At 37.6% G+C, this 19,499-nt stretch overlaps 1 protein-coding gene across 2 annotated transcripts in view; it reads left to right on the top strand.

The window, feature by feature from the left end:
- The first annotated feature begins 4,402 nt into the window (after positions 1 to 4,402).
- The window catches only part of LOC131965369 (SLIT-ROBO Rho GTPase-activating protein 3-like), a 52,246-nt gene continuing 37,149 nt past the window's right edge, over positions 4,403 to 19,499 (top strand). For both annotated transcript variants that reach the window (XM_059328495.1, XM_059328494.1), the window contains exons 1-2: positions 4,403 to 4,876; positions 14,532 to 14,727. In XM_059328495.1, coding sequence (XP_059184478.1) covers positions 4,810 to 4,876; positions 14,532 to 14,727 — 263 coding nt within the window. In that variant the 5' untranslated portion in view covers positions 4,403 to 4,809. The remainder of the gene's footprint in view (positions 4,877 to 14,531; positions 14,728 to 19,499) is intronic.

The following is a 19,499-nucleotide window of genomic DNA, read 5'->3' as shown; positions in this document are numbered from 1 at the left end:
TAAAGTTCCAAAGTTTCTAAAAATAAAAATGTTCTGAGACCATTACCTTGCTTGTAGTTCATGTATCAAATATTAGTGTACAGATTAGTGTACAGCATAATACATATAACATAGTGTACCTATATCAGAATGAATACATGGAATGGATGTGGTTCGGGGGGGGGCGCAAAATCTCAATATCGCCTAGGGCAGCCAATGGGCTAGAACCGGCCCTGGTCACTGAAGTGAAGCCACTTCAAAATCAAAAGCACAATAGACCCCAAAAGAAACTCCTCGGCAGACATTTTCATCAGAAAATGATAAATAACGTTACAGCTACAGTGCTAACATTTTTTTTTAACACATCAATAAAGAACTCAAACAATGTATCACCCCTCACTTAAGGGATGACAACGCCATAGTAACTGAGATTATCAAAGAACATGGACACACTTAATATTTTGTATCACCTCGGGGGCATTAAATATGTAATTAAAGTGTTTTTCAACAGCAACTAGGCTAGCCTGCTGCTACAGCTAACGTTCTGTGTGCTCTTCGCTAACCGACCGTATCAGCAACAATAACCGGAAGCTTCAGTTCCTACAGCAAATAAATTAAATCATATCATGCTGCTAAATGTAAAGATCGTTTTACGGGCAAATTATATAGCTACAAACGCAAAAATTCCTGTCGCTTATTATTGCAAAACACACCTTGCTAAAAATATAATTATTATGGCACAATGTCTCCTGTTATAATAATAATAATGATAATAATAATAATAATAATAATAATAATAATAGATGTATTATTATTATTATTTATTATTATTATTATTATTTTACTACTACTACTACTACTATTCCTATTACTGTTATTATTAAACACCATATTAAATTACATGATAATCTATACAAACCATACTACATATTACATTTGATATTCTGGTGTACCACTGTACAAGGCTATATTGTGTTTTTACTGTATTATTATATTAATTATGTTATTAATATTATCACTATTACATTGCACCTTATACTATATTTTATGCCTCTTACTGTACTATATCATACCATGTTCATATATTATTCCGACTTACTAGATTAAATACTATATTATATTTATTTTTATTTTTGCTATTAATACATAAATACAGAGAGCACTTAGTTTTATTACGTACACAGTACATATTTTATCCTAGTGTACACTGTTTACATATTTAGTGGTGCTATTACTCATACTGTGTCAGTTTACCTTGTAACTCGTCACTTACCTACAGTGGTAACATTGTCTATTGTCTATTTAAGCTGAATTTATATAGTCTGTAGACATCTCCTGAGGGAAGGGAAGAGACCATCATTATAGCCAGGAATAATAGTGTTATTATGTTAATCACCCTAAACTGCCTCTTTCATAAAAGGTGGGTGTGGTGCACTGGAAACGAATAAACCTTAAACCTTTGAACCCAGTCATACATGCATTCTATTTTTATTTTATTTTTAAATCAACCATTCATACGTTGGGATGACTTTTAAGCCAGTTATTAATATTTCTATATAAATTCTTTATTTTATATTTGGCATGGCAGCTTCAAAGTTAGGGTGAAACTACAAGTTTTGTCAACATTCACGAATAATCTGCTATACAATATAATAATCTATATTATAAAACATTCCACTTAATTAAAGCTATTTTGGTTATTGATAATAATAATAATAATGATAATAATAATAATAATAATAATAATAATAATAATAATAATAATAATAATAATAAACACATAGTGCCATATGAAGTCGTTGATTCCTAAATGGTAAAAAGGGGAAAAAAACCAAAGTGAACATTCAGCATAATCCTGAATAACTACACCATAAAGACTGCTGTAATTCTTATATTTACTCAGTGAGAAATCTTTATTAGCCTCCTGAAGGAACCTGATCTTTACTAGTGGGACCATGTGATCATTCCCCCCATAAAGGTCTATAAGTGGATGGTGTTAAAGTTTCCACAGGTTATAGACACAGCTTTTTCACATTATTTTTCAAACCCACCCCTACTTTATCAGGCTTCCTCTGAGGCCAAGGATTGGTGAGTATACCATTTGCTCAGGAAATAAGAGGAGGATGATTATTGGTATTGGATGGTGACAACTGAACGGTTCTCCTGCAGATTTCTCCTGGGCTCTCTCCCAGCTTTAACAGTTGTCACAGGCTGACAGTAGCCCACAGATTTCTTGAGAATTGGGTGCAAAGGCGGAGTGGGATTTTTTGACACAACTCAAATTGCACTCTCGGAATGAGGGTGCACTCAGTTATACCCTGTCCTATATATTTGTTTACATTGCTCCGAGGAAAAAACACATTTTGAGTTGCTATGAGATTGAAGATGTAGCACACAGATGCACTTGAGAAGCCACAGAAGGTTATTTGACAGTATTTGTCAGAAAACTGTGCTGCAGTGAAGAGCACTGAGAGGGAAAGAGCAGGGCAGAGTGACACATTGAGCCATTCTGACTTTCTCAGGGGAGATGATCCATCATCTCTGTCAAACTGTTGCAACTGTGCAGCTGAGAATGGTTTCACTTAGTCATTTAGAACAGAGATCTGAGTTTGAGCGAGTGAGTTTCTCTCAATTAGAGATTAGAGAAGTTTCTGTGATGACAGTTAGTTTGTTCACAGAGAAAAATCCACAACAGTAGGCTTCAGTTTTAAAGACATAATTGTTGCTTCTCGGTATATCTAAACTAATTTTTAGGGATGCATGTGACATTTACTGCCATCAGTGAATGTCATCTTATTCGACAAGGAGATTTCAATGCTCAGCCAATATATCAGTGCATTTCATGTGATTTTGTGATTTTAAAATGGCCCCAAAATAACAAAAGCAGAATTTTAACCTGTAGTGAGTTTACTTGGGGACAACACATGTTATGTTGATTTTGACTTTGAATAGATGTCTGACTCATTGCAAGTAAAAAACACAACACCCAAATGTGTCATTTCACAATGCAACCCATTTCAACACAAATATTGTGTCATTTCAACACATCATGTGTTGATTATGGGAAAATTTCAAGAAACTACTACTTAACGTGTTAATAACTTGATATGTTAAACATCAGGCATTAAAGTAGTGAAAATTGAGGGTAGAAACAGACAAATTAAAAAATATGTAGCCATTTTTTCCCGCTCAAATATTCAGAACATGATGGAATTCTAATGCAGAAATGTAATATATATATAAATACACTGATTTTCCAGATATAAAATATACCAACAAATGGTGTAAAACAAACAATCTCTACCTAAAGGTACAAACTTCACCAGAAATACTGTAATGAGCTTAAGGCCCAATATTGGCCCTACTGGCAGAACGGCAGATCTTTAGTGATTCTTGGATGATTAATTGGCTAATTGATTAGGCGAAAACAGAAGATGACCATGCAATAATTTTGATAATAATAATATATATATATAAATATATATATTTTAGCAGTTATGCCAAGCATCTGCTTATTTAAGCTTCTCTAATGTGATGATCTGATGATTTTCTTTGTTGTACATGATAGTTAACTGAATATCTTTGGGTTTTATACTGTTGGTCAAACAAAACAAGACATCTGAAGTGGTCACCTTGAGCTGTAGAATTATAACAGCATTTTTCACTATTTTCTGACATTTTATCAACATTTTAATATTTTCTAGATTTATAGATTGTAAACCAATAACCGATAAATTGAGAAAATAATTGTCAGATTATTCAAAATCCAAAATAATTGTTTCCTGTTGCCTAAGTGTTATCAGGTGTGGTGGTCAGTTGTAGCATTTTTTAAATCTGAACTGCTCCTCAAGCTATAGGTCACATTAATTATAGTATATAATAATAATATATATAATCTGATCAATTTATGATTAAAGATTGTCCTTGTTCTATATATGGGTGTCAAACAGACTTTAAATGATAAGGGTTGCAGTAACAAATGCATAAATCTGATTTCAAAAATACAATAATGCATATCTTTTAATTTGCATTACTGAATGAATGTCAGTATCCACCCAATTTCTAATAGTCTGTCTCAAATCTATCTTGGTGATGACTGTATATATATATATATTATCATTATATACCATAAGTCTACATGTGAATTAAAATGTTAAAATGGCCTAAACTCATTTTGCAGTCAGCTAGATTTAATGTTCTAAAATCAGAGCTATGGAATAACCAACAAAGTATTTATGTGCGGTAACATCATATGTAAATGGCAAAGGTTTGCCTATCAGTTCACTCAGACAAATCTTAAATCATCCATGAGGAGAAAAGTGGTGAAGAAGGGAGGGGGTTGGGGGAGGAGTCTCAGATTGACTTTCACATCCATTCAGCCTTTCTGCAGCAGCATTGAACTTGCAGAGAGAGGGAGAGAGAGAAAAAAAGGCAGACTGGACAGTTGTTGTGCAGAAGAAGGAGCTCGCTGCTATTATCGCCGAGGCTGCCATAGCTGCTCCTTTACAGAGTTTACTCCAGGCTTTTTTATGACATGTACATCAAACGTGAATTGTTCCCCGATTCACTGAAGAGTACTGGTGAAGAGGAGTGGTCAGGGACGGAGATCATTTATGCACTTTTAGGCTCGACGTCGCCTTGAACGCACCGCAGCACCATCGCAGAGCCTCAAGTGCGTTTTTTATCTCTCGAAGTTGTGTCAAGCGGGCGATGATTCGCATCTGATTGTTGCTCAACTATCTGGAGAGGACTGCAGACGGGCAAACGCTGCATTGTGGCAACCGAGACGCTGATTCCTGCCCGAGAATTGCACAATCCGTTCTCCCCAAAATGTCACATCATGCGAAAGTCAAGAAGGACAAAGAGATTATTGCCGAATATGAGACCCAAGTGAAAGGTTGGTAACGTGCAGGCCTGATCGCATTGTTATTCTGTGTGTCAAGGCACTATTGCGTAACTTTACCACAAGCTTTATATGGCTTTCAGTGTGCAGTGCTGTGGGGCGGGACAGATTGCTAGTTATAGATGACAGCCATTTATTTTTTCTAACACATCTCGTTGGGAAATGTCTCTAAATTCATGTAATTAACTGGCATTGAGATATGACTATTACTTGAATCCAGTGCACTGATTAAGATGCAACTTGGCTCCTCTGTACTCAGTTTCTGTGTGCTGGAGATGCCTGTGTGCTCATTAACATGCCAAGCCCTGCATGTGTGGCCATGCAAGCTACTGGAGCTTGATGATTTGTTTTAAAGTGCAGCTGGTATTTTTGTGAGGTTGTTCTGATGCTGCACACCCAACAGGGGAATGTGCCAGTTCACCTTGGACAATTTTTCCAGTAGACTGGAGGTCATTCACCTCAGGTGCTCGGAAAGAATACCTGGAGACATCTGGTTTCACAACTTCTCCTAAGAAATAAAGGTTGACATGCATGAAATATGATTATGGTAACATTTAAAAAGCCAATATGATGAGCAGTGAGTATTTTCCCCCGTGACACTCGAGGACAAAGAGCATAGTATCAGAGGAGAAAGGGAATGCTAGAAAAGATCACACAGCAAACAGTTCAGAAAGTCCATAAATAATGTATGCTGTCTGTATGAATTATGAACCATGAAAGGATTTCACTGTCTGCCGCTAAATATGTGACTGGATGAACCACCCAGAGAGAGGAGAGTCAGGAACAGTGACACTGTATTGGAACAGACAGTGCAGGATGTACATAGGAGGGTTCTTCTCTCGGCCTTTTAGACACGACATCAGGCACTGTGAACTTTAACACTTTTGTGCATCACTCTTTCATAGTTTCTATTCACAGAGGTGGACAGCATAGGCTTTCTAGAATAAGTTACGACTTAAAATGAGAATAACTTACTCCTATATTAATATTAGAGATGAATGGCCTGGCTTCATTTTTTGTCTGAAATGAAGGTAATTGTGAAACAGCCCAACTTGGATGATCATTATGCAGTATATTTGGTTCGAAATGAGCCAATGGGACCGCAGTACTCAAAAGCATTCAAACAATAAAGTTGATTTCGGCAGAAAACACCAATTAAGCTTTTTCTATAATAAGTTAAGATTTTAAACCAGGATAATTCACCGCTATATTAATATTATAGTTGCATGGATTGTCATAGTTTGTGTCTGTAATGATGATAAATATGATATAGCCCAACTTAGATTATTCTTACATACAGTTTATACACTCTTGGGTGCATAACAGCCTCTGTTCAGACCCTTTGCTTCAAAATGAGCCAACTTGAACAAACCCAAACAACAAAGTTGACTTTGCCAGAGAAACAGTAATTAAAACTTCCACTGTGAACTAATGACCTTTTGTTGTTGTCGTCTTATACTTCAGTATAGTGTAGGATAGTGCCATCTCAAGGTGTTCTCATCTCATTGTGGTCCACATTCCAGTTGTGGTCCTGATACTTGAGCAGAGTTATCCAAGTTAGCTATTTTCTGAATGCCATGTGAACATGTAGCTCATGCTACAACGGAAATGTAGATCATGGAGAATCTCAAAGGGGGAAACTGAGTTTAAAAATGTACCTAATTGTGCAACTAGACAGTTGTATTTACATTTAAAGGAATAGTTTGACTATTTATGCTTATGTGCTTTCTTTAGTTCAAGCTAGAACACATTTAGCTTGATAGCACTATTCATTCACTTGAGCTAGGGCTGAGCGAAACAATACAATATATCATCAAAAAGATATAAAAATGTCCATTATATTATATCATGTTTGGACACTTTATGCTCTCATCCTTGCATGTCGGACTAAAGTTCGGAGCAAATCATAGCGGCTAACATGGAGAACATGCACTATCATGATATGAACCTGGTCTCACAGAAATCCGTGAAATAGCCACGGATACAATGGAAGTTAATGTTTTTTTCCTATTGGTTTGTTCCAAGTCATGTGACTTTCAAGGTTCCGGCGGTCAGAACAAAAAACATGGCGGACAGTTCTCTCATTTTTACTGAAAAATGTATATTTTGTCTTTGTTTCTGCATAAAAAATGGATTTTGATCACATTTCTAGCGAGAAATATATGTTTTATTTTCTAAATATTCACTCAGTGAATGTACATAATCACTTTGTATGTTGGAATAGCCACGGGATATGACTGTCATTAACTTGCATTGTAGCGAAATCCGTGTCAGTTTCACGGAAATTTGAGCGTTTGAGCATGATATACAGTCTATTGTTATCAGGATGTATTGGGATAGAAGATTTTGGCCATATCGCCCAGGCCTTACCTAATTTTTTTATTTTATTTTATTTTTTATTTTTCATGTTTTAAAACAAAACAAAAGTGACATGAGAATATGAACTCCACTCATAGCTGTCTGCTTAAAATGAAGCTACAGCGCAGTAAGCTTTGCTTAGCGAAACACTGAAGGCTGGCAAATTTTGTACATTTTTTGTACAAACTGAACAAAAGAGAGTACTTACATTAGAGTAATAGAGGTGCTGGTAGGCAGATTTTGTTGTCATTGGAAAGAAGAATCAAGCTAACTGTTTTGAATCTTTATGCTAAGATAAGATAACTAACTATTTTGTGTTAAACATACATACATGAGAGTTATATCAATCATTTCGTCTAACTAGTTGTTTTCATGTTGTACTTTTGCTTTTAAAATTTAATTACACGGTTGCCCATAAAGTTAAAATAATTTTGTTTTCAGAGACAATCCTCTGTTAATTGTGGTTTCATTTTCATTGTGATATGTTTGGATGACATTGATTAATAAAGTTTTGAGAAGATTTACACTTTATCTGTCAATAACAAATCGCATGTCACAATCATTTCATGGAAAGAGGTAAAAAATATTTAATTCCAACTTTATGGGCGACCATGTAGTACACCCAAATATTCATTAAACAATAACTAAATACGAAAAAAAGCACTTTATCCATTTATACAGTTATTTTAAATAATTTGTGTCTCAGTCCAGCAAAAACTAGTTTGTAGGTCAGTGACAAATAAGGGTTGGCAAGATGTCAAGTGGTGTAACCACAAATTAATCATAAATATATATATTAATATAAACTTTTTCCACCTACACTGTTTTTAAGCGGACTTATATATTTAATTACTTCATTTTAAAAAACATATTTCTGAGTATTTCTACATTTCCTCAATATTGAGCAGAACATATTCTTAAAACAACCATTTTTTTTCTAAAGTTCAGACAAAATATGTAAAATTAGTTATATACCATAATGTTGCAATGTAAACATGGATTGTATTTTTTTTTTCCTCATTTAAATTCACATTTATTTTCCTGTAAATAATCAGATTTTTATGAAAAAAAAAAAAAAGACTGGTTACACCAACTGACACCTTGAAAGTCACGTGACTTGGAACCAACCAATAGGAAAAAATATTAACTTGCATTGTAGCAAAATCCGTGTCAGTTTCACGGAAGTTTGAGTGATTCCGTGGCTATTCCACGGATTTTGAGTTAAGCGAATCCGTGGCTATTTCACGGATTTCTGTGAGACCAGGTTCTTTCAAATACATGCAGAAAATGTTGAAACATTGATGCCACATATTTCACCAAAGTCAAACTCTCCTTTTAAAGTGTGAAGGTAGAACTCACTGCTGTCGTACATATGAAGATGAAATGACAAAACCTTGTCAGCATGAGTCTGGAATGACAAGTATGATTAGCAGACAGAGGTGTGGTTTACTTTCGCCCTGTCTCCATCTTTGTCTGTTTATTTGTTTGACTCCTTCACTCTCTCACGCTTTCACTGTCTCTCTCTCTCTCTCTCTCTCTCTCTCTCTCTCTCTCTCTCTCTCTGGTCTCCACACCAGCTTTGTGGCTGTGAGAGAGCCATCATAGCTCCGTCTCTCGTCTCAGTTTCAGGAAAAGCTTTTAAGCTGACATCTTAAGCTCATTTGCAAACTGGGCTTAGATCAGTTTGGAGCTGTGGGGGCTTTACTTTGACACCGACACTGGCCTCCAATAATGCTGAGTTGCTGACTGCACAGTAGTTCAATCAGACACAAACCTAATGCACTTGGGTGTTTTTTTCCCCAACATGCCGCATCTCAGCAAACATCGGCATCTCTGTCACTTTTAAACAATGACTGTTGGTGTGCTGGTGTGTGTTTTGAGCGTCACAGGTCTGGGCCTGTATTAATGATTATTGTCACATGTTATAGCTGATTCACTGATGACTGAACAGTCACTCAGACAGCACTTTGTATCAAAATGTTTGTCATCAGCGTCATTATTTATTGGCAGCTGAAAATCAGGGTTTGCTAATATGTGACCAAAACATGATTTGTCCTCCCAAATTGCACTAAATGTGGTTTGTTTTTACAGTGTTGGAGCTAAACTGATATTTTCTTTCAAAGGAGTGTAGTTGACCAGTCTGAGGTGTCTCTGAGCGTCCGGTAGATCCTGAAACCAAGACTCGAGGAAATGAGAGGATCCCCTTCATCACACATCAAACTGTACTTGTAGCTGTAGGCCAAATTATCTTTAATGCCAGTTGATGTGTTTGGAGCCAAGATACTTCAGTCTAAATGCACAAATTGCTCTAACTGGGTGTACTGTAAAGCATTTATTGTACGATTTGCTGTTGCTAAGTAGACGTGGCAATGTGGAAGTTGTGTAACATCAAATTTACATGGATATCTGTCCCTGAAATGTTCTAAAAATAATCGAAATAGGAAAGCCTGTGATATTTGTAAGATTTGTGATATTTCTGTCACTTATACTGGCTTGGTGACAATCTGACTGTTACAATGTAGCATCTCACTCCTACTGTCTGCCACCATATTCACTGTAGAGATGCATTCCACGAGGAGCATGTAGACACAGCCCTCTGTGTGTATTCATCATAACCAAAGAATGCTTCAGACTGATACTGTCTTGAAATGTCAGGGTTGCGACAGTGAAACAATATCTTTGTTTCCAGTGTCTCGGTAACGTGTCTTGGTAACACTGTTGCTGTGATGACAGGTACATGCCCATTGTTGAGCGGCATAAGATTTAAAGAGGGAACCGATTTGAATTCTTCTCACTGCGTCCTGGATTTTCCTGTCGTGTGGTTGCACAAATAGCAGTGCCTTTCCTTGTTAGAGATATTTGTATGTAGAGAGATGGAGAGGAAGAAATGTGAACTCAAGCAAATAGACTGTAAAGGCATACCATAGCCATTACTGCATTCGGAAGACAAGTGTTCACAGAACACAGCCTTGATTTGTACCAAATTATGTCAACGTGTCAGTCTGGGTTAGGCCACATGTGACTAGCCACGCATGGCTAACTGCAGACACAGCCCCAGAGACTGCTGCTGGCCATTGCATTAGCTGTGCTAGGCTAATTTGAGCAGGCTACGGTGGTGACAAGGATTCCTCACTATGTGATATTTTGCTCTGTGTTGCAGCAGTACAGGAGCCTAACTGGCAACCCTGCTAGGCAACAGAAACCGACAGTTTCCCCTCATTTCATGATATTATCTGTTTGAGATCCAGGCATGTAGCCTCTGTGTCTTTCTAGAAATCATGACCCCCGTTACTTAAGATAATCCACAGACCTAACTGTGAACAGTTTCATGCAGGTACTAGGCATGGGCGTTTGGAAGAAACCTATAACGTTAACGATCAATTAATCGATTAATCGCTATGTTTTTATACATAAGACAAACATGCATCCTTGGGCAAAATCCAAAATATATATATATATATATATATATATATATATATATATATATATGTATATACACACTCACACACACACACACACACACACACACACACAGTATTAGGAAAAAGCCTGTTTTGATAACAGGCGCTTTTATTTTGAAAGGACGAAAAGAGACTTCTTGTTGATCGTGAAACTAAATCAAGTGAAATTAAACTGTAAAGATAATGTCAAGGAGTTCAATGTTTTATGTTTTAGCCCCTGAAGAGGCATGAGGTTAGTTTTCACAGTAATCTTGCATATTTAAGTGTGTTTTGTGTTTCAATACATTTTGTATAGAATTAAACTCAGTAATTTATGCTAGCAGGGTTTGAATTAGTAGGCTAGTTTTGCTCAAATTAATACTCTTGTATTTCTCTGTGTTTTATAATTGTTATTGCAACTTTCAGTTTCAGTTTTTAGCTTTATCCAACTTAATTCTTAGCTCATTGGCTTATTAACATACGGACGCAGAACTGAACGCTTGGCCGCGTTTCAGCTCAGTGAGTACTGATACAGTCATAGATAAAATATAAAAATACACAGATCGATTAAAAATCCCACGTCATCAACAAAATTCTTAACGACCATTCGTCGATCATTGATTCATTTTTCCCATCCTTAGCAGGTGCTATAATACAAAGAAAATAATTCATAAGCGCTATTACAACAAGGGACATATAGTATATAACATATAGTTTACTATATTCAAGAAAAGGCAGACATCTCTACACCTGATTTATCCAACACTCAGCTACTCACACCAGAATGATTTAATGGGTGATAAATAGCACCACAGTTAACAGAAAAATCTGAATTTTTGATTGGGGTGAACTGTCTCTTAAAGCGCCCCCTCCCGAAAAAGCCCAGTTGGCTTATGGGAAAAACATGGACCATCTTTTCAAAGGTGGATCTCAAGCCATGGATGTAGACACTCTGATGGGGAGACAGTCTATTGTAAAGCTGAATCTGAATGACTTGTTGGATCCCCATGTCGTCTTATCTAGGAATCCCACAAAGACTGTGGTGTCTTATTCTACAGTTTGTGGGTCGGTAGTCACTCTAGATACCCAAATGTATTTGTACAAGAACGGAAAATACGATAAAAATCATGATATACCCCCTTTACCATTTATATGCTAACAACATAATCTGTATATAAATATTGAATTAATACCTAAATACTGAGTCACAAATAAATTACACAGCTGAAGATGTTCTTTTCATTTTTCTCCGCTGTATTTATTACCCTCAAGTCAATTAATTTGTGCTCAAAGTGCTCGTTAAAGTCACCAGAACATGCCGGGATGGTAACCATATGGGTTAGGAGAAAAATAAACATTACAAATGGGTAAAGTCCTATTTGTGAGATTTCCACAAGCCTTTGGGGTGTGGAACATTTTATTCATTTTGGCTGCACAGTGTTCCCGGGCAGCAGAGAACCTGGTGTGTAGCACACGACTGTATTTCATTTAGAGACATCTGCACTATTTTGCCATCAATAAAGAGACGGAGAAAAGGCTGCATTTAGCTTTTGAGGCTTATACTTCTCTGTATATTATTCACTTGAACTCCTTGCCAGCTTCCTCGTAATTATGCATTACTCTGCAAAGGCTTGAATCATTCATCGAATGTAGCGCAGTATTGCACAGTCCCTAGTAACTGTTTAAGTTCTAAAAATAACGTGCTCACAGGAGAGCAGATGCAAATATCATGAGTCTATTTGATGTCTTGCTGATAAAATTATGCAGTTCAGTCAATTCAGATTTGCTCATTATATTGTCCACTGGTTCTTCTACATCGCCACTGTATGATTAAGAGTGATTAAAGTCACACTGCAGACCAACAATGTGTGTTGTTCAGTGGATTATTTTAGCACAGGAGGACTTAGCAGCGACGTTTCTCTCCGTCTCCAACTTGATTGCGGCCTCGTTCATCAACACAGGCTGTTTATCGAGCATTTCAAAGCAGAGAAAGTTGCCCTTGTCCTTGGCCATTATGCAAAACAGACTGACTGCTGCGACTGTCAGAACAGAAAACTGGCCTGCTCTCATTGAGATGCCTCCAGAGGCATGTAACCAGGCAACTGGGCAACTATGGGGACCATGAGGGGTACATCTCCAAACAGCATGGGACGACATATTTACTCCCTCTCCCTCCCTCTCGCTCTTTCATTCACATTTTTGCTCACACACTAGCAGACGATGGGGGAGGCATTTTTGAAATCCTTTACTGTAGATACAGAAACAGCATTTAGGACCGAACAAAGGGGCATTTCTTCTGCCTCGCTATCTTTTCCATTGATAATTTTTACAGTTTTTTTCAGTGTGCAGCAATCAAGTGCATGGTTGGAACAGTCTGTCACAACGGGATCTTCAGCCATCTCAATGTTGCTTCTTTTTTGTCTCTACAGACTGAAGCTTTGTTTCCCTCCTGTGTGTGTTAGATTGTGTAATCCACAGATGTGAGCTCATAATTATGTCCTGATGATACGATCTGATGGTGTTATTGCTCTACAAATTTCTGTCCAAATTGATGACTGAGCAAAATAAATTAGTTTATGTTACATATCAAGAGTTTAGTCCTCTGCAGTGCATAGAAGTTTATTGTTTTTCTCCTGATTTGTACATTACAATTATTGTGACATATAAAGAGATTCTGTCAAATATCCTCGTCAATATCCTGATAGTGATGTCAGCTATAGGCTCTGACATGATTTAGGGTTCGTCTGCAGCCACACACTGAACAGCCACTTAGCCACTGGATTTATGGCAGCCTTGCAATAAACAGTCTATGGATGAAATAAAATATTATTTGTGTTCCATTTCAGTGTTAATGTAAGACCATAAAAGTGATTTAATTACTTCAGTGGATGTTTTTATCACCTGAAGTACAAGCTACGCAGCAGCAAGTCTGTCGATTCCTGGTCATTATTAAAAATTTAGATTAAGTATCATTTTAATGCACTAGCCACAGCAGTGAAATAATAGTTTAAAAAAAATGCTAATAAAGTAATAACAGAAGTTTCACTGAAGTGAATTTCTATTATCGGGAGCACAACTTAGTGATTCCAGTATGTTTAATTGTGATTTAAGCATATTTTGGTTATTATCTGGGTCATGATATCGTTAATCATAATATTTTTGGTCAGGAATATTGTTACATGATATTATCATATCGTCCCATGCCTTCTTGACCTCCAAATAGCAGTATTTTTCCAGAAGCTTTTATTTTTGCAAAGTATCAATCTATTTGTAAATGCCACATCAACAATATTTTTTAACAAATTTTGACCAAAACTTAATTCTTCCTCATTCTCAGACTATGAATAGCTGCAGTGAGTTTCCAAGCCTCATAAGCAGAAAACCACAGCAATCTTGTAATCGAAAAAATGCCCGCAATTTGTTTTTTCAAGACAAACTTCTCTGAAGGCTCGCTCAGCACAATGCATTTTGAGAAGCTGACCTATTTTATATTTTCCGTGCTGTCTGCTGCAATCATCAGACATGCATCTCATATGCAAGTGTGCTACCCCAGCATTTAGACACCCCCACTCTCCCTCCCTCTTCACACACACACACACACACACAAACACACAAATGCACTTTGACATCAAGTTTTATCCAATAATGATGACTTTGGTATTTTCTTATTGCTTGTGCTCGACTGTATCCTCACATATTTGTATTTACAACATCAACAGCTGAGGGACTGTGAGTTAACTGCTGACCTGCAGCACTGTTTGGCAGCCAGAAGTGAGGCCCAGCATGTAAGCCCACTCCCCCAGAGAGGCTCTATTTATTCTGAAGGTGGTCTCTCCCTTTTTGATATGCAGAGATCCGTAACCAGCTGGTGGAGCAGTTCCGTTGTCTGGAGCAGCAGTCTGAGTCTCGGCTGCAGCTGCTGCAGGACCTGCAGGACTTCTTCCGTCGAAAGGCCGAACTCCAGCTGGAGTACTCCAGAGGCCTGGACAAACTGGCCGAGCGTTACTCTGCCAAGATCCGCACCTCCAGAGAGCACCATCACTTCAAGTGAGTCTCACCACTGTCTGTCTGTCTGCTAAGCACCGGAACGTCTGTATCGAATGTGTTTGACCGGTAAACAACTGTTACATATTTCATACTGATCACTGGCACGGCACAGCGAGATGGAAAAAAAGAAAGAGGAGGGATAAGCAACAAAAAGGAGAGGCGGGATAAAGGCAGAAGAAATGACCTGAAATGAAGCCAGGGCCAAGGAAGCTTGTGGCCTCAGGCTGCTGTGTTCCTCCCAACTAGGTCAGACTCTTTATCCACCCCCCACCCCCCCACCCCAGCCCCCAGTCTTTTCTATGTGGCTGTCATTTCATTTTCATTCTCACACTACACTTCACGCTAGACTGCTACCCAAATACTTGTATTGTCTCGATGGACACAGAATAAACAAATTAAACTTCAGTTAGGAGTCTGAAGAAAGCAACAATATGGGCCTTTTTTTTTTGACTCAGGTTGACTGAAATTGTTTTAAATGTTGGTGTAAGGGAGATCTGTAGTCATGAAACAAACAAACCCTTCAGCCTTTTTAACAATTGCTGCTTAGATGCTTTGACCAGCCTGCAGCTCCCTCTGACTCCCAGACGATTTTCCAACTGTATACGCTGCCCTTGGCCATGTGGGTGATTTGAATCAGCGGCCATAAATAAGAGGAAATGAATGATTTGAATTAATATGAATAAATTATAATATGTTCAATGACAATTTTAAACATAAAAGTCCTCTCTTCTCCATGAAAATAGACCGAAAAGGCCTCCAAATGTGGTTCAAACCTTCTGAAAATGATAATAAATGGACATTGAGTTAAGATTAGTTTGACAAATTTGAATCTATTTGAAACATCTGCCCTTTTCCTGTGTGGTAGTACTGAATTAGCAGTGCAGGAAATGGAACTTACCTCACAAAGAACTGCAGTAAAGGCAGTTTAATTGATACATATGCAGTTGCGCACCCCTTCATGTGACCTGGCCGTGTCAGTCATGCGTAACAAACACGTTGGTTTATTCAGGAGAGGTCTCTCCGTCTCTCTTTCAGTCTCTCCGGCCAATTGGATATAAAACGTAATCGTGGCGGAGAGCTCCCGTCACTGGGACATTGATAAATGGAGCATTCCCTCAAAGGGAGACCCCTGGAAGAGACTCACATTGCATGACTTCTCTGTACACCCTGCTGTCCCAGATTCCCCCCCGTCACATTAAATGGTCATCATTAAATCTGTCTGTCAAAGGCTAGATTTACACTCACAGACTACAATGGACCGACTAAGTCTCTATCGTTAATAATCTCATACGGTCTTCTGGCTCTGCACTCTCCCTCCTTTTATTTTTTTTTTATCCTTTATCCGTCCAGATTTTCATTTTTTTTCTGATGTCAGATGAAATAAAGCAGCTGGCAGGAGATTGTCAAGAATTTTTTTTTGAAAACCTCCTCCTGTAATAGAGCAGCTGCAGCAGAAATGTGAATATAAAAGATGACGGCGCTGTGTACCTTTTTGAAAAGACACATTATATCCAACATGTACAATAGTTAATAGGTGCAGTATGTGTTTGCATTGTCAGTTCACTGTAGTTCAGCTACTTTATCATGCAGAGACCTTGTCGTGAAACGGGTCTTGTACTTTGTAGACTGTCATGTTGAAAACCTTCTGTCATCTTCCATGAGCAGTTCTGCATCAAGTTCAGTCTCATCCTTATTCAAGAGCAGCCAACAGCCAAAGATTTATAGTCCTGGTTCTAGCATCCCATGTACAGGATCAAACACCTGCTCTGCTTGAAAGGAGAGCCTATAGGGATAGCTTGTTCGTGTTTTTTATCATAGTGTTAAAGGATGAAAGGAGCGGAGATGCTGATGCCCAGAACTCTGGATTACCTTTAGCATCACAAGTGCAACTCTTTTAACTCGCTGTCAAAGCAGAACTTTTTCTGTTCTCTTGTAGTTGAGATTGTGCTTCTTTTTCAGCATAATTCACCCAGACAGAATGAAATTCATAAACTAGATCAGAACCATTATATCCAAGAATATGGAATAGACATCTGGCGTTTAGACCTGAAACAAACATACGTGTAAATCAGTATGTGGTTTTAACTTATGAAACAACCACAATAACCATGAAACATTATATCAAAGAGTGAGTTTCTGAAGAATTTTGTAGAGGGAGATACAGTGCGGCTCTATATGATTTCGTCTTTGTCATAGTGCGGAAGCTATCATTGCTGAAGATCAGACTGAGCTTCACCAAGACAGGAAAACAGTCATAAAGGTTTACTCAGGCTTTCAAAAAAGAAAATGAAAGCCTGCATAAACCACTCCAAGTATACAATGATCAAAGTTTTTCAATGAGCTGACAGAAAACAAGTCAGGACAACTCTTTCAATATGTTCTTCGAGAAGTGAGATTATAGTCAAAAATAACTGCTGCATTTATGACTCAGCTCAGTTTTTTTCATCAGACGTTTTGCAAAGACTTTAATAAATCATTTGAAATGATTTGCATTAGTGTCTTGGTTTTAAGTCACATTAAAATCCACATGTTAGTCACATTGCCGCTTTATGATTTTATGGACACGTAAAATTGCATGTTACCATATTCATGGAAACAAATGCAATGGTGATGTATTATTTGACCAGCTGATGCAGATACAGAATTATTGAGGACCCAGAATATAATCCTGGGGTTCTCCACACCTGAGAACAGCAATGAAGAATATACAGTTAGTTGGATAAACTTAAAGATACAAAATAAACCTTTTTGGTGAAAAAAAATCTTTAACTTCATATGTGAATAGTATTGGGATCAGCACTTTAAAGAGCAGGACAGTGCTGTTAAATAGAGCTGTTTTGGGGATTTCTGGACTGTAGAAGGCAGATTCTTCAATTAGATTGGTTATCAGTTGCTGTATACCTGATTTAAATGCAAGAAGGAACCAGAAAGAATGAATTAATCTTAAAATTGTAATTAGTCATACAAGGAGTCATTGATCATGTCTGTCCGTGGCTGCTGTGTAAAAATATTATATCTGGGTGGTATTTTATGGTATGCTTGTGATAGTATTAGAATTAAATCTTTAAGCTAGTCAGTTATAAATATAGCTGCCACAGTAACATTTCATGAAAATCAGCAGGCCTACATCATAATGATTGCATCACTGTATCAGTTATCTTTGCTCAAGTACACCTTCCTTGAGTTTGCTGCTTGTGGTTTAGAATGGTCAGGATGTTGATGCTGATGGAGCTCGGTGAGTGTGCAGTGGTTTTGTTGCCAAAATAAAGAGGAGCGGGCAGCCTTAAGCAAGTTAGTTTTACAAGTCACAAGCAAGGAAATGGTTTTCTGTATGACATGTAAGAGGATATTGGTTTTTATGTCTCAGTGCCAGCAACAAACCCTGGCTGAAGGCAGAATATTTTACGGTTGTTTGTCAGACGTTCTCCTTCTCATGAACATGACATCTCAGGAACATTTATTTAAATTTTGCACAAACGTCTTGGACTCAAAGACGAACTAATTCGATTTTAGAGGTCAAGGGGGCAACAGTGTATTTGGCCAAGAATTTATATGCCAATTTTGACAAGATTTTACACAAATGTCTAATAGAATAAAATTGATCAAGTGACTACATTTTGTATCCCAAAGGTCAAAGGTCAGCTTCACTGTGACATCATAATAATGTTCTGCAAAAACATTTTATCAACACCATTTCTCAAGAAGAGAAGTTTAGATTGTGATCATATTTCTAATTTGGTCGAACACCGAATTAGTGACTCTAATCTTGGGTAGCAATCTTGAAACTGTGGTGACTGGTTTGGTGGTTTGAAGATATATGTGAAGCATCCAATTCTTAGAATTTGTAGCTTCTTGGCAGCAACATCCAAATTTAAAACATTGTTTGTTGTCATGGCTACACATGAGTCTGGACAGACATGGGTGCAAAACACAACATGGCTGGTCGGTGTAGGCAGTGATTCTTCAGTTTTTCTAGAAAATCTGCTTTTACAATAAAAAGAAAATTGTGGCAGCTTTGCTCTAAAAACTAAAACGGTTCATTACTCTTTCTAGAGCTACTGACAGCCTCTGTGAAATGATAAAAGCTTCTGCTGGTGCAAGTCAGCAGAGATGGCTATCAGAGTGTGAACTTCCTTTTGAATGTACTCTTCCCTATAAACAAAGACATGCAAAGTGTTAATCCTTCATCTTAACTTCACTCTTCTGGCTTCACTAGTCATTAAAGTAGAAATAAAGTTGGATTTGGATCGGATCCCAGCAATGGTCAGCTCTCAGCCAAGAGCGAAAGCTTTTTACACACAGCTTTTAAGTGGGCCGTGTATATTAAAGGTACGAAGCAGCTTGTTTGTTTTTTAGTCACAAATGTTCGAGGTCAAAGAAATGTAGTTAAAAGCTCTAAAGACAAAAGATGAAGACAAACAAACTCTTTGGTGTGAGGATAATTGAAGTCACATGCTCCCTCGAGCAAGGAGACGTGTGTGTGTGTGTGTGTGTGTGTGTGTGTGTGTGTGTGTGTCTGTCTGTCTGTGTGTGTGTGTGTGTCTGTGTGTCTGTGTGTGTGTCTGTGTGTGTGTGTGTGGCTCTGTATCGCTGATTCCTCGCTACATGTGTGGTGACCTCTTGATCTCTAATATGTAAAGCCCCAGAGCTGGTACCAATGGATCAAATGGGAGATCTATGCGGCTCCTAAGACTGTCTTTGTCAAGTTTTATGGGTTTTTTAAAGTATTTTCATAAGAGTTAATAGCCTGGCTAACACCAGACCAAATCTCA

The sequence above is a fragment of the Centropristis striata genome, chromosome 3, assembly GCF_030273125.1.
Source record: "Centropristis striata isolate RG_2023a ecotype Rhode Island chromosome 3, C.striata_1.0, whole genome shotgun sequence".
In the NCBI taxonomy this organism is placed as follows: Eukaryota; Metazoa; Chordata; class Actinopteri; order Perciformes; family Serranidae; genus Centropristis; species Centropristis striata.
This window is presented reverse-complemented; position numbering and strand designations above follow the sequence as displayed.